This window comes from Bos javanicus, chromosome 20 (assembly GCF_032452875.1).
Source record: "Bos javanicus breed banteng chromosome 20, ARS-OSU_banteng_1.0, whole genome shotgun sequence".
NCBI classification, from domain to species: domain Eukaryota; kingdom Metazoa; phylum Chordata; class Mammalia; order Artiodactyla; family Bovidae; genus Bos; species Bos javanicus.
In genome coordinates, this window is record NC_083887.1 from 12,369,254 (window position 1) to 12,382,048 (window position 12,795).

Sequence of the window (12,795 nt, forward strand, 5' to 3'; positions counted from 1 at the left end):
CTTGGGCTTCCCTGGTGGCTCAGACAAAGAATCCGCCTGCAATGTGGGAGACCTGAGTTCGATCCCTGGGCTGGGAAGATCCCCTGGAAGAGGACATGGCAACCCACTCCAGTATTCTTGCCTGGAGAATCCCATGGACAGAGGAGCCTGGCAGGCTACAGTCCATGGGGTCGCAGAGTTGGACACAACTGAGCGACTAAGCACACAGCACAACCTCAAACCTAGAGTGTGTTGAAAAGCAGAGACATTACTCTGCCGACGAAGGTCTGTGTAGTCTTCTCAGTGGTCACGTACAGTTGTGAGAGCTGGACCATAAAGAAGGCGGAATGCCAAAGAATTGATGCCTTCAAACTGTGGTGCTGGAGAAGACTCCTGAAAGTCCCTTGGACAGCAAGGAGATCAAACCAGTCAATCTTAAGGGAGATCAACCCTGAATAGTCACTGGAGGGACTGATGCTGAAGCTCCAGTATTTTGGTCATCTGATGTGAAAAGATGATTCATTGGAAAAGTCCCTGATGCCAGGAAAGATTGAGGGTAGAGGGAAAAGAGGGCATCAGAGGATGAGATGGCTGGATGGAATCACCGATACAATGAACATGAACTTGGGCAGACTCCAGGAGATGGTGAGGGACAGGGAGGCCTGGCATACTACAGTCCATGGGATCACAGAGAGACAGAGATGACTGGGCGACTGAACAGCAACCTCTTGGAATAGTACAGATGGTGGCTTTATGAGCCAAACACAAATCATCAGACACAGGAACTCATGCAAATGTCACTCTCACCATAACAATTCACCAGAAAGGTAAAGGGACCATTTCTTGAGCTCCTGTTATGCACCAGATTAATGGAACCACACATCTCCTCCAACACGCCCACACTCAATCCTACAATAATCCCATGAGGTGTGTAACATGCTTATTTCCAGAGATTAGGAAACTGAGACTCCAGGCAATGAAGAAATGACTTACGACCTCCCAGCTGGCTTACGGGTGGGAGTCAGCCACATCTGAGCAGGTCTCAAGTCCAATGAGCCCAGCTGCTCTCGATATTCTACAAGTTCAAAAGTCAAGTTCAAGTACAACAAGGTCCCAAATTGCAAGTTAGGGTTTGGCACTAGTGTTCTCCCTTGAGCATTTCTCTCCTTTCACAAAATTTTCTTAAACATCCATTATGTTCTTCACACTCCTTTTCTCAGCCTCTCTAGTCTCCCAGGCAAATGTGCATTCACACATTTTCATGGTGCATTATTTTGCCCTCTTAATATGTATCAAATCCACACCACTGTCATTGGAAGCAGCATGGCAGACTTGCAGGATTCTCAGACTCGCTCTCTGGGCCCTACTGGGACCCGTCACATTGGACCTGCCTGTTTGGCAAGCTCTCCTTGACAACTCTAAGAGCTTGGGCAGGGTCCTTTAAAGTCTCTTTCAAGTTTCTGCTAGAAGATTTGTTTCTCAATCTGTCAAACCCTGAAAAGACTGAAAGCAGCAGTCAAGGAGAAAATGTGCAAAGATAACTTGCAGCAAATAACGTACAGACGTGGATGTTCTGACCAGCATCCATAGCCCTGTCTTGCTAAGTGAAGGCCAATCAAGAGTCCACACATTCCGAGGAGAGGGAAATGGGCAGAGTAAATAGGAAAACTCTCCAAAGTGACGCACGGACACTGAAGAGAACTCTTTAGTGGGAGTGCTGATATGATTCCTATACCTTGTTAGCTCTACCTTAGAACAATACTTCTCTGGGACAGTTGATTAGACTACACAAACAGATATTTGTATTGTTGCAGGGCAATCTTAAAATGCCTCTGCTTCTCACATTTGACTCAAGTGGGTAAAACCACCGCTCAAATCTCTGCACCACACAGAGCCTTGACTCCCATTCTTGGATAGCTATGCTTATCTCTTGAACCATAAAGCAAATCCAACTGTATATCACAGACAGAGGGAAATAACCAGTTTGCTAGTCACTTCAGACAAAAGGAAATCCAAATAGGGTGATAAAGAAAGATAAAGAATTCTGTTCAAAGAGTTCATCAGCTCAAAGGTGGGGGCACCCTCACCATCCCTGAGTCTCATACGCCGAAGGGGAAAGCACGGGATTATACAGGCAGGAAAAATACAGAATGACAACAGCGGCAGCGGCGTCACATCTGGTCCCAACAGACAGTGTTGATGATCTTTTATCCTCACGGTAATCCTGGGATGTAGACCTTCCATCAGCTCCACTTTATAGATGAGGGAGTGAGGCACAGAATGGGAAGCAACCTGCTCGTGATCACACACTTCAGATTTAAACCCAGGCAAGCTGACGACCGAGTTTATGCCTTTACCTTCCCTTATATCACCTTTCCTAGTGAAAGGCCCGCTTACCCATGGAAGAAAGCAAAAAGCACATGGTACTCTAGCACAAAGCCTTCCCAGGTGGCACCAGTGGTAAAGAATCTGCCTGCCAATGCAGGAGATGGAAGAGACGCAGTTCGATCCCTGGGTAGGGAAGCTCCCCTGGAGGAGGGCATGGCAACCCACTCCAGTCTTCTTGCCTGGAGAATCCCATGGACAGAGGAGCCCGGCAGGTTACAGTCCATATGGTCACAAAGTCGGGCACGACTGACGTTACTTAGCATGCAGGCAGGCACTCTAGTACAAAACTCAACTCAAATTAGTTTTCCTAGTTGAGTTCTGATTTTAAAATTTCTTGGGAATTCCCTGGTGGTACAGTGGTTAGGACATTGGCTTTTGCTGTCATTAACCTGGGTTCAATCCCTGGTGGGGGGACTGAGATTCCACAAGCCTTGTAGTGTGGCCAAAAAAAAAAAAAAAAGCTCCATTGAAAGCTTCTTAAATTCTCTAAGGCAGGGTCTTCAAGGTTTTTCTGCCAAGAGCCAGACAGTAGATGTTTTAGGCCTTGTGGGCCATGGAGTTGGTCATGACTACTCAACTCAGCCAAGCAGCATGAAGACAGCCATAGGTAATGTGCAAGTGAACAGTACTGCTGTGATTCAACAAAACTTTATTTACAAAATAAAGATTGGGTCCATGGGTTTTAATGAATCATCAGAAACTCTGGGTAGCACAGCATTCCATACTTAAGCAAGAAAAGAGCTCTCCAACTGAGGAAGCTCTGAGCAAAAGTGGGGAGCACAATATAAGATATATATATTTGGTGTTTTTGCAAATGATTTCTGTCTAGAAAAAACTGGGTGAGAGAATGATCTCATCAGCATCTTCTTATCTTTCTAGTAAAATGGGGTAGGATGAAACAGCTCAGAATAAACAACCCAGCAAGTCAATAATTGTCATTGATGAAAATTGTTATCAATACAGTGTGTATGTGCGATGTGTGCTGTATGTGTGTGTGGGTGTGTGTGCATCATGTGTATTTAATATGTAGACTCATCCAGGTACATTCACATACTGGAGTTGGCTAGGACTGTCTTGCAATCTCTGTCTATTAAGAATATAAGGAAGAAAAGGAATAGGAGTTTGGAAAAAAACAAAAAACTGGTAGTAGTACAGTCAGAAAAAATAATCAGCAAGAAATAAATCTACTACCTCCTTTATCTTGAAAGTTAATGTTTTTTAATCCTCTTTCTTGGGCCATGGTGCTCATCACCATGATAGGATAGCATGGCTCAACCCAAGGCACTCGTTTCTAGTAATTAGTTCAAGTACTGATAACCTGTTTCAAAACTTGTAGATAGTAACTGCTGGGTCAAATCCTTCTAGGGGAAAAAAAAACTCTCCATATTCCTAACCTTCTGTTTCAAATTTTTAAGATTCATGCTTTTCAAGACAGAAGAGTTACATATGCCCTTTGCCCTTGAAGTTTTCTTCCAGAGAAATTTTACTGACTGAAACAAAGTAAGAAAAATTTCTGCTTTCCAAAAAAGAACAACAACAACAGCCACCAACCCTCATAGCATACATGCTGCTCTGAATCAGAAAAAAAAATTTAAATATTATTATAGTGTATTGTAGTCATATTCTGCATCAATCAACAGATGTTCCCCATGCAAAAAAAAAAACAAAAATACAAACCTCTGATTGCTCCACACTGACATTATTTCCTGCGTATTAGCAAAATTAAAACATATGTGCTCTAACCTGTTCCCAGTCTCTCCAGGGGATTCTGCCTGAGGAGCAAGGTAATCAGATCCTGGGCATCAGGGGGTGGAGCCTCATCCTTTTCAGGCCAGTTGATCTCATCTAGAAGGAAGAAAAGTAGTTGATGGACTGTATTGCTCAAATGGTCCACGTCCCAACAGTACGGATAACATCCAGGAGTCAGAAATGCAGAACTTCAAGTCCCACTCCACCAGCTGAATCAGAATCCACAGCTGATTCCTTCAGTCGATTCCTAGGATCAGTCAAGTCTGAGAAGCACTGTTGCATAAGATACGTATAGTACCGCTTTCAAGAAGGCAGCGTGAGAACATTTCAAATGAGTGTCTCTCATTTACCCTTTTGATTCATTTTTCTTTGGTAGAACTGACACTGCAAATTAGTCCTCTCGATATTAAGAGGCCTCAATATACTGGAAACTCTAAACTCCTGTGTTTAAGGCAATCACCCACCCAGGGATGATCATGGGGAGTCAAATTTTCTCTTCTACTATCATACTTAAGATAGTAGAGAATCTGGCCAGAGCTCTAGAGTTCTTCTGCTCTGAGGAGTAAAAAATAATTTTGTGAAATAACTATTTCCAGAGACAAAGGAAAGGTTAAAATGCTAAAGACTGAAGAAGAAGAAGAAGAAGAAGAACCGAAAGAAATCATAGTAATGGAAGTATTTAAAATCTGCCATAAATATTAGAATAGGTTCTACATTCTCAAGGAGTTGGCCTGAAGATAGGTGTGCATGCTTGTGTGCATGGAAATGCAATAAAAACATGAGTTATTTCTGTGTGTGCCTGCCTCTAGCTTCCTCTGCTGCAGTTTAAATCTGATTTGGAAAATAAAACATGAATATGCATCTGAGCCGCAAGGCATTGAGAAAACAAAGCCAGCATTTGCTGCTTGTGTTAATTAAACAGTTGATTCCTCTTGCCACTCGGGCCTTGGTATATCAGAAGACAGTCTAGTTATAAATCCATAAAGAGCCCAGATATTGTATAAAAGGGTTATACACCGCAGGCAACTCACAAATCTACTTTGTTCAAGTTTACAAAGATGCCTGGCTTGCAAAGTCAGTGACAGAAAATAATGCTGTGATTAAAAGGCTCCTTATACCGAAAGGAATTATCCCCCTATTTCCACCGTTGGGGCTTCTAAGTACAGTCCAGAAGGGACAAGAGTGGGTGAAGATGTGAGTGATGACTAACAAACTCAGAGGAAGAGAGGCCTTTCTGATCTCTGCTTCAGGAAAATTTATAAAAACAGCAGGTAGGGTAGTAATAGGCCTACTTAATTATCATTTAGTTTTGCCACAAGCCACATAACAATAGTTAGGGTCAGCTTTCAGGTTAAGATCTAAAGGTTATTGAATTTAAATGAAAGATGAACAGCTGTTAAGAAATAACATTACACCATAACAACCACCAATGAAATCATTAACAATCTGTGGATTAAATTTGCTTCCTCCCCATTCTCATTATTTATTATTTGGTAGACATTTGTTTTAGGGTTTATTACATTTTTGCTAATTTCTTCACTGTGCCAATAGCCATTTTCCACATTTATGCAAATGTTACCCACATTAACCTTTTCTTCCCTGGTGCAACTTTTCTATTATGGAAAGGAAGACTGGACAGCAGTGAAATCATTTGCAAATCCCACACCAATTTCTTTTGCAGATAAAGCACGCCATAAAAATCAGTTACATTGCTAGTACTAAATTCCGCGTTAACAAAACTTGTTCAGATCAATTTCCAACACAAATGGCTCCGCTGAGATTGTGAAAGTCAGTTTTATGCTATGATGAGTGAGTTCTTTTAATTTGTTGGCTAAACCATTTGATAAAGGTTAACATTTTAGTAGTGAAAACAGTAATACTCCCCAGAATTATATTAAAAAGCTGCTTCCCAACGGGAGCCTAGGGATAACTCCTGACAATATTTACCACTGATGACTTGTCCAAATAGCTCTTCTGGAGTGTCCCCAAAGAATGGCACGCATCCAACCAGAAATTCATAGAGGATAATCCCCATGGCCCACCAGTCCACTGGCTTCCCGTAGCCCTGCCTCAGAATCACTTCTGGTGCAATGTATTCAGGTGTGCCACAGACCTGAAAGATGATTGCAATATTAGAATAATTGGAATATTAGACACAAATTAAAATGAGCAAGATGGCTCAATATCAATTATTTTGCCTAGAGTGCACCTGCTCGACCACATGGACAAAGAACTTAAGACCAGTGATTCTAAATCATTGTCTATCATACAAAAGGCAGTGAATTACTTAAATGCCAAACAAAAGCAAAGCTTAAAATGCTGCTTTAACAGAAAACTGTGTGTAACATCTAATTTCAAATTTGAATAGCTTTACTTACTTTGCAAAAACATTTGTAATCCCTGAAATTTAAAATAATATTGCATTTTTTTTCATCTGTCACTCTCAGAGAGTTTTAGTATTTATACAACTGAAATATATTCACATCCTGGTTACTTCATAAAAGCCTGATGGTTGAGACATGTTCACCTTAAGTAACTGTACAGTGAACAGATTGTGGGCACATGGTAATGAGGCGTGCTTAAAGAGAAATGGTCCATGGCTCGGAGCTTAGCACCCGTGATTGTATGACGCATCATGAGTTTCATGAGGACTCTACTGAGACTCCCGAATTCCTTACAAAAACAGTTTTCCATTTGTCTCTCTCACACTCTCACTTGTGAGCAATTACATCATTCGTCTTACTAATAGAGCATAATGCTAGGGGAGGAATGTGGAGGGACCTATAGTTCAAAGAGGTCCTGGGAGAAAAATGGGAGCAATTTGCACTTTATTAAATGTGAGGCTTATCAAGACATCTAAAGCCCCCGCGCTAATATGAAGACAGCCGAGTCAAGTTTTGGTTCTGAATCTCATTGGCAATCCTGTACTTTGTATTAGAAATGATAACCCACTCCAGTATTCCTGCCTGGAAAATTCCATGGACAGAGAAGCCTGGTGGGCTATAGTCCACGGGGTTGCAAAGTCAGACCCGACCACAGGTCTAACACTTACTAGAACTGAGCAGCGTGCAACCTTACCTGCTTGTCCAGGAACTCTCGGGCATCCTTCTCAATATGACCCTCATAAAGATTGGTAGTCATGCTCATGAGTCCCACCTTGGATAATCCAAAATCGGTCAGCTTTATGTGCCCCATAGAGGTGACCAGCAAACTGTGAAGCAGAAGAACATACATGACAATACTCCTTTGAAGCTCAGTTTTTGGTTTTTACTTTTCTCCCTTCCACTGACAGTTTTTAAGACTATGTAGTATATAGGTATCAATCTCATTATAAAATCCAGCCTGCAAAGAGATGAAGTCACACAAAGATGTTAAATATATTACTATGTATCTGGCAGCTGAGTGTAATCCACACTGGAGGGCTGGAGGTCGGGACCCGCGCGTCTTCCTTGGAGCATCTGCATACAGCATCACTTACAACTTGCAACTCAGAAAAATTCAAGTATGGAACTCTGACATCTTTGTATTTTCAGAATACAAAAATAGCTGAGAAAGGGCTACCGATAATCCTATGTTACACGTCAGCGACTAAGATAAGCTACCAATCTGTGAGTCAAATGAGATAGAGAACTTGGAAGAAAAATGTAGTATTGTTTCAGATTTTAACTTCTGGCTCAAACAAGTTTCTACTCACTAAGGACATGACCTACATCTCTTACACATGCAAAGAATGCACATTTGAAAGCTTTATGAATTTGTTTTCATTTTAAGTAGCATAGAAAATTGTAATAATTTAAAAAATTAAAGGAGGAGTCTAAAAAAATAAAGCTAGCAGAAGGATATATGCTGAAATTCTAATAGTTGTGTTTGGTAATTTTGTGAATGAATTGTTTTTTTTGTACTTCCCAAATCTTCTGGAATGAGCATGAGTTAATTTTATCATAAAGTTTTCAGCACCCTGAAAAAATACTTCTAGAGGTATCTCAAATTAGTGGAGAAAGCATGAAACATTTAATAAATGGTGTCAAGAATACCTAGACTTTGGTGGGAAAACAGTGTATCTGTATCTCAAATCTGTATCTCAAAATGAACTCCACATAGATTAAAAATTAAATAATAAATAATAAATTATGAATAAAACAGAATAGATTCTACAAGGATATCATCTTGGAGGAGAAAAGAATTATCTAAATATGATTCTAAATGCAGAAACTATCCAGAAAACAACTCATGGCATTCTATGTACCTATTATTTACATAATAAAAAATGTAAAAATATAAATTAGCCCTGGCTTTACACTCTTCTGTTTGTTTCCTATAAGCTATCATTATAAACATCATAGCCTTTAAAAAGAATATACAAAAATTATAAATGCTGCTAAAAATAACTTTGGGGAACATTATGGGAGAATTTTAAAATGTGCAAAGCAGCGCTAAAATTTTTTAAAGACAAAAATTTGTATTATGTGAAAAATAGACATATTGCATCAGTGTACATACTTGTCTGGTTTCAAATCCCTATGTACAATTCCATAATTATGTAGATATTCCAAGGCCAGGACCGTCTCAGCAAAGTACATCCTGGCCATATCTACGGGGAGAGGACCCATGTTCTTCATTAACGTGGCACAGTCACCCCCTATAAAACACAAGAAAAAGACTTAGCAAGTACTGTATCAGCTGGGATTAAAGACCACCAGTTTAGACTGCAGAATTTCAAAACAGAATGGCCACCAAGTCCATCATGCTCATAAGTGGAGACTGTGTTAGGTAATTATGTTTCTACTTAAGATGTGCTGTGAAGAAAATACAGACTTCTATTTAAGAAGCACTGCTCATGAGGGAGCAGATTTGACCTGAAGTGAAACAAAAAGTTGAAGAACTAGTGATGTGTTTTAGGGACAGTGTGACAATTTAAAATATAATAAAACCCATGGCTGATGCATGTCAATGTACGGCAAAAACCACTATAATATTGTAAAGTAATTAGCCTCCAATTAAAATAAATAAATGATTTTAAAAATATATAATAAACCATTTAAAAACATGGATTCTGGAATCAGGCTGCCTGAGTTCAAATTCCAGCTTTGATTCTTACAGGTGGGGATATCTTGGGCAAACTGGTCTTGGTCCTTTTGTCTGTTATGTCAGGATATGAATAACGTCATCCCTTTTATTGTGAGGATTAAATGAAGTAATCTAGGTAAAGAATTCAGGATGCTGCAACACATATTAAACATGTGATAAACATTAATGATTGTTGTTAAAATAACCACAGCAAAAGTTAAAGTACTGGTGTGGTGAAAAGAACACTGGGTAGAAATCATGCAAGTTATGTTTTTGTCTTGTATCTACTACTAAATATCTAGTGAAACTTGGGTTTCAGTTCATTCACCTGCAAAACGAAAATGCTACTTAATGTTTCTTCAAATTGTAAAGTTTTGGGATTCTGTTCAAATAATTACAAGGGCTTAAATCAGATGCTTTGAAAACTGTTTTGCCCTTGCTTACCTATTCATTTTACAGTTTTATTCATGTTAATAAGTCATGGCTACTGAAACACTAAACATTTCATGTAAAATTGATGGAAATAACATTACTTGGAGTATTTAAAAGACAGACCATGAGCTTCCAAAAGAAAAACAAGCTTTTTAAAATTAAACTGTAGTTGATTTATAATGTTGTTAGTTTCAGGTGTCCAGCTTCTGATTCTTTCCATTGATAGGTTATTAAAAGATATTGAATACAGTTCCATGTGCTATACACTAAATCCTTGTTATCTATTTTATATATAGTGGTGTATATCTGTTAACCCCATAGTCCTAATTTATTCCCCCTCCCCTTTCCGCTTTGAAAACCAGAAATTTGTTTCCTATGTCTGTGAGCATATTTCGCTTTTGAAAATAAGTTGATTTGTACTTTTTTTAGAAGTTAGATTTTCTTGAATGTATCTTTCTTCTAACTCACTTTTAATTTCATACCATAGACTGAAAAGGACATATTTTAATACATTCCTTAAGAAGATCCACTGTAATGAATGATTTTATGATACATGATAAAAATAAGTAGGAAAAATCCCATCACCTATATTCTAACTTTAATGACCAATTGAGAGGAGGTACTCAGGATGAAAGGTGGCGGTTTAAAAAGGAAAACAACCTGTTTTTCAAATGGCACTAATTTTCCTTTTGTTATAATAGAGCTGGCACTTGACAGGCAATTATCAGAAGGTAATGACTGGGAATACAGCCATCTCAGTGCCCAGCCTCGGTTCCTCTGCGGATACAACCATTGTGAAGCACAGGGACCGAAAACATCAGCCACACAAAGACAGTGGCCTTGGGCATCAGCGCCATGGTCGCGGTGTCAGAGCTGACTCACCTTCCACATACTCCATGACCATGCACAAGTGGCGCCTGGTCTCAAAGGAGCAGTACATGCTGACGACAAAAGGGTTTTCTGCAAAAGTCAGGATATCCCGTTCCACAAAGGCCTGCTGGATCTGGTTTCGGAGGATGAGGTTCTGTTTGTTAATCTTCTTCATGGCAAACCTCTGCCGGGATTCCTTATGCCGAACGAAATAGACTGCCCTGAAAAGGAGCACAAGGAGTTGGGGTTCAAAGGAAGAGGAGAGGTTTCTGGGTACAGTAAGCCATGTAGGTGGATGTGATCACCCACTTTTTTTTTTTTTTTAAGTTCACATGACAGCTGGGATTCAGCCCACATTAGCTATGCTGGCAACTAACAACATTCAATTTCAGGTCAAAGTCCTTTGGCTAGATTGATTTTTTTTTTTTATCCTTTCAATAAAGGTTACAGGTCACACATAAGACATCAAATTCATTTCACTGCTGAAGGATATGGACAGTCTCCAGAGTGAGCTATTTTCCAATAGCTAGCTGTTGTTTTCAGTTTTTTCATAAATAGAACGAAATCCAAAATATAAGTTAGAACAGGAAAACAACGAAAAAAGTACATACATATTCTGAGCTAAAGCCTTTCTAGCATTAGATATCTATTAGGCATTTTTTCACAACTGACTAAAGCAATAATTTTCTATATGATACACATGAGATCTACAAAAAGAGACCATAGATTATTGCTTCTTAATGTAGCTGACTTCCAACTTGAGAGTAATTTACTTCACATTAGCTTTTACAGGGCTTCTTAGGTGGTGCTAATGGTAAAGAACCCGCTTGCCAATGCAGGAGACAGAAGAGATGCCGGTTCGATCTTTGGGCTGGGAAGATCCCTTGGGAAGGGCATGGCAACCCACTGCAGTATTCTTGCCTGGAGAATCCCATGGACAGAGGAGCCTGGAGGGCTACAGTCCATAGGGCTGCAAAGAATTCGACATGACTGAAGTGACTTAGCATACACACATAAATTTCTAGATAAATATGAAGTGTGTAATAGGTCATAGGGGGCCGCCCACCCTGCTACAAAGAGAAGCATATTCCTTCACTACAGAGCTCAGCATGAGTTACACCTATGCCTGTTTCAACAGGAAATGCATTTCTCAACTGAAAAGGGGTCCAGAGTATATGGCATTTCTGGTGCATCTGACCCACAGGTGAGGTGCCCAGCAACTTTACCCTAAAATGAGCAGGTTGCATTGAATTTCTGCCAGAAGCCTCACCACCAGTTCTGTCCGGGAAAAGACAATGGACTCCTTGGAGCTTCAAATGATGTACAGAAAAGAAGTAATCAGGAGGAAGATCTTTCAAACCCCAGCTGGAAATAATGAGCAATAAGGAAACTGTCTTGGACAGGCTCCTTTTCTCACAAGTTACTCATTTATCCCATTATTGAGGGAGAACAGGTCTGAACTCAGGTGAGGCAATGTGCAAATACTTAATAATGTACCTAAAGAGCCATCATCATCAGAAGTGTATAATAGGTTATATGAGGCTGTCCTGAAACAAACGCAGTGATAAACTAAGGAATAATTTACCTAAAGAGCTACCAGTCACAGTAAACTCTACCCAGTAGGATGCTTCCCAAACAAAGGGTTAGCTGAGATTCATTTCCCACTGGTGATTTTCATTGTCCCTGGAAAAATGAACACAAAGGGGACCAGGACACCCTATATGCCTGCTGCACCAAAATGTCAGAGTGATCCACTGATGTAAATCTTAAGTATATTCAATCTCAATTTAACCAAGGTTCACATCTTCCTCTTAAGCACTCAACTAGGAATTCGTCTTTCTATCAAATGTGTACATCTTTGTCTTTGTCTTCTCATTATATCCATATTTTCCCTTGACTCACAAAATCACACAAGCTGTCTGAACCACACTCCACACAGCCAACTGGAGGAATAACCTGGTGTTCCTATTTCCACTGTACAATAACCTGGCATAGGGGCTGGCCAGCTGGGTGCTCCCTGCTTTCCATGTGGGCTTGGTGTCCTCTTCAGGATGCCCAGACACTTGGGCTTCCACCAGCTGGGTTTATTCCTACACCTGTTCTCCTCACTAGGCTTGATACCATAACTGACTAATTTAAACAAATATTTAAACTGATGGAAAGTGAGTGTGAAAAAAGAAAACATCCTTGTTTATAAGAAAACTGAATGGAATACTTGGGAAAGTACTGATAAATGTGAGTAACTAAATTCCCATCGATTCAGTAAAGTGAAAAGATTCTAAATGTTAAGAAAATAATACAAATCTAGAC

General features: G+C 39.9%; 1 protein-coding gene across 12 annotated transcripts in view; it reads right to left on the reverse strand.

Moving 5' to 3' along the window:
* The window catches only part of MAST4 (microtubule associated serine/threonine kinase family member 4), a 620,856-nt gene that overhangs the window by 35,144 nt on the left and 572,917 nt on the right, over window positions 1-12,795 (reverse strand). For all 12 annotated transcript variants that reach the window (XM_061393377.1, XM_061393375.1, XM_061393374.1 and 9 more), the window contains 5 exons: window positions 10,498-10,706; window positions 8,617-8,755; window positions 7,195-7,327; window positions 6,064-6,229; window positions 4,111-4,212 (listed from right to left, as the gene is read on the reverse strand). In XM_061393377.1, the coding sequence (XP_061249361.1) occupies window positions 4,111-4,212; window positions 6,064-6,229; window positions 7,195-7,327; window positions 8,617-8,755; window positions 10,498-10,706 (749 nt within the window). The remainder of the gene's footprint in view (window positions 1-4,110; window positions 4,213-6,063; window positions 6,230-7,194; window positions 7,328-8,616; window positions 8,756-10,497; window positions 10,707-12,795) is intronic.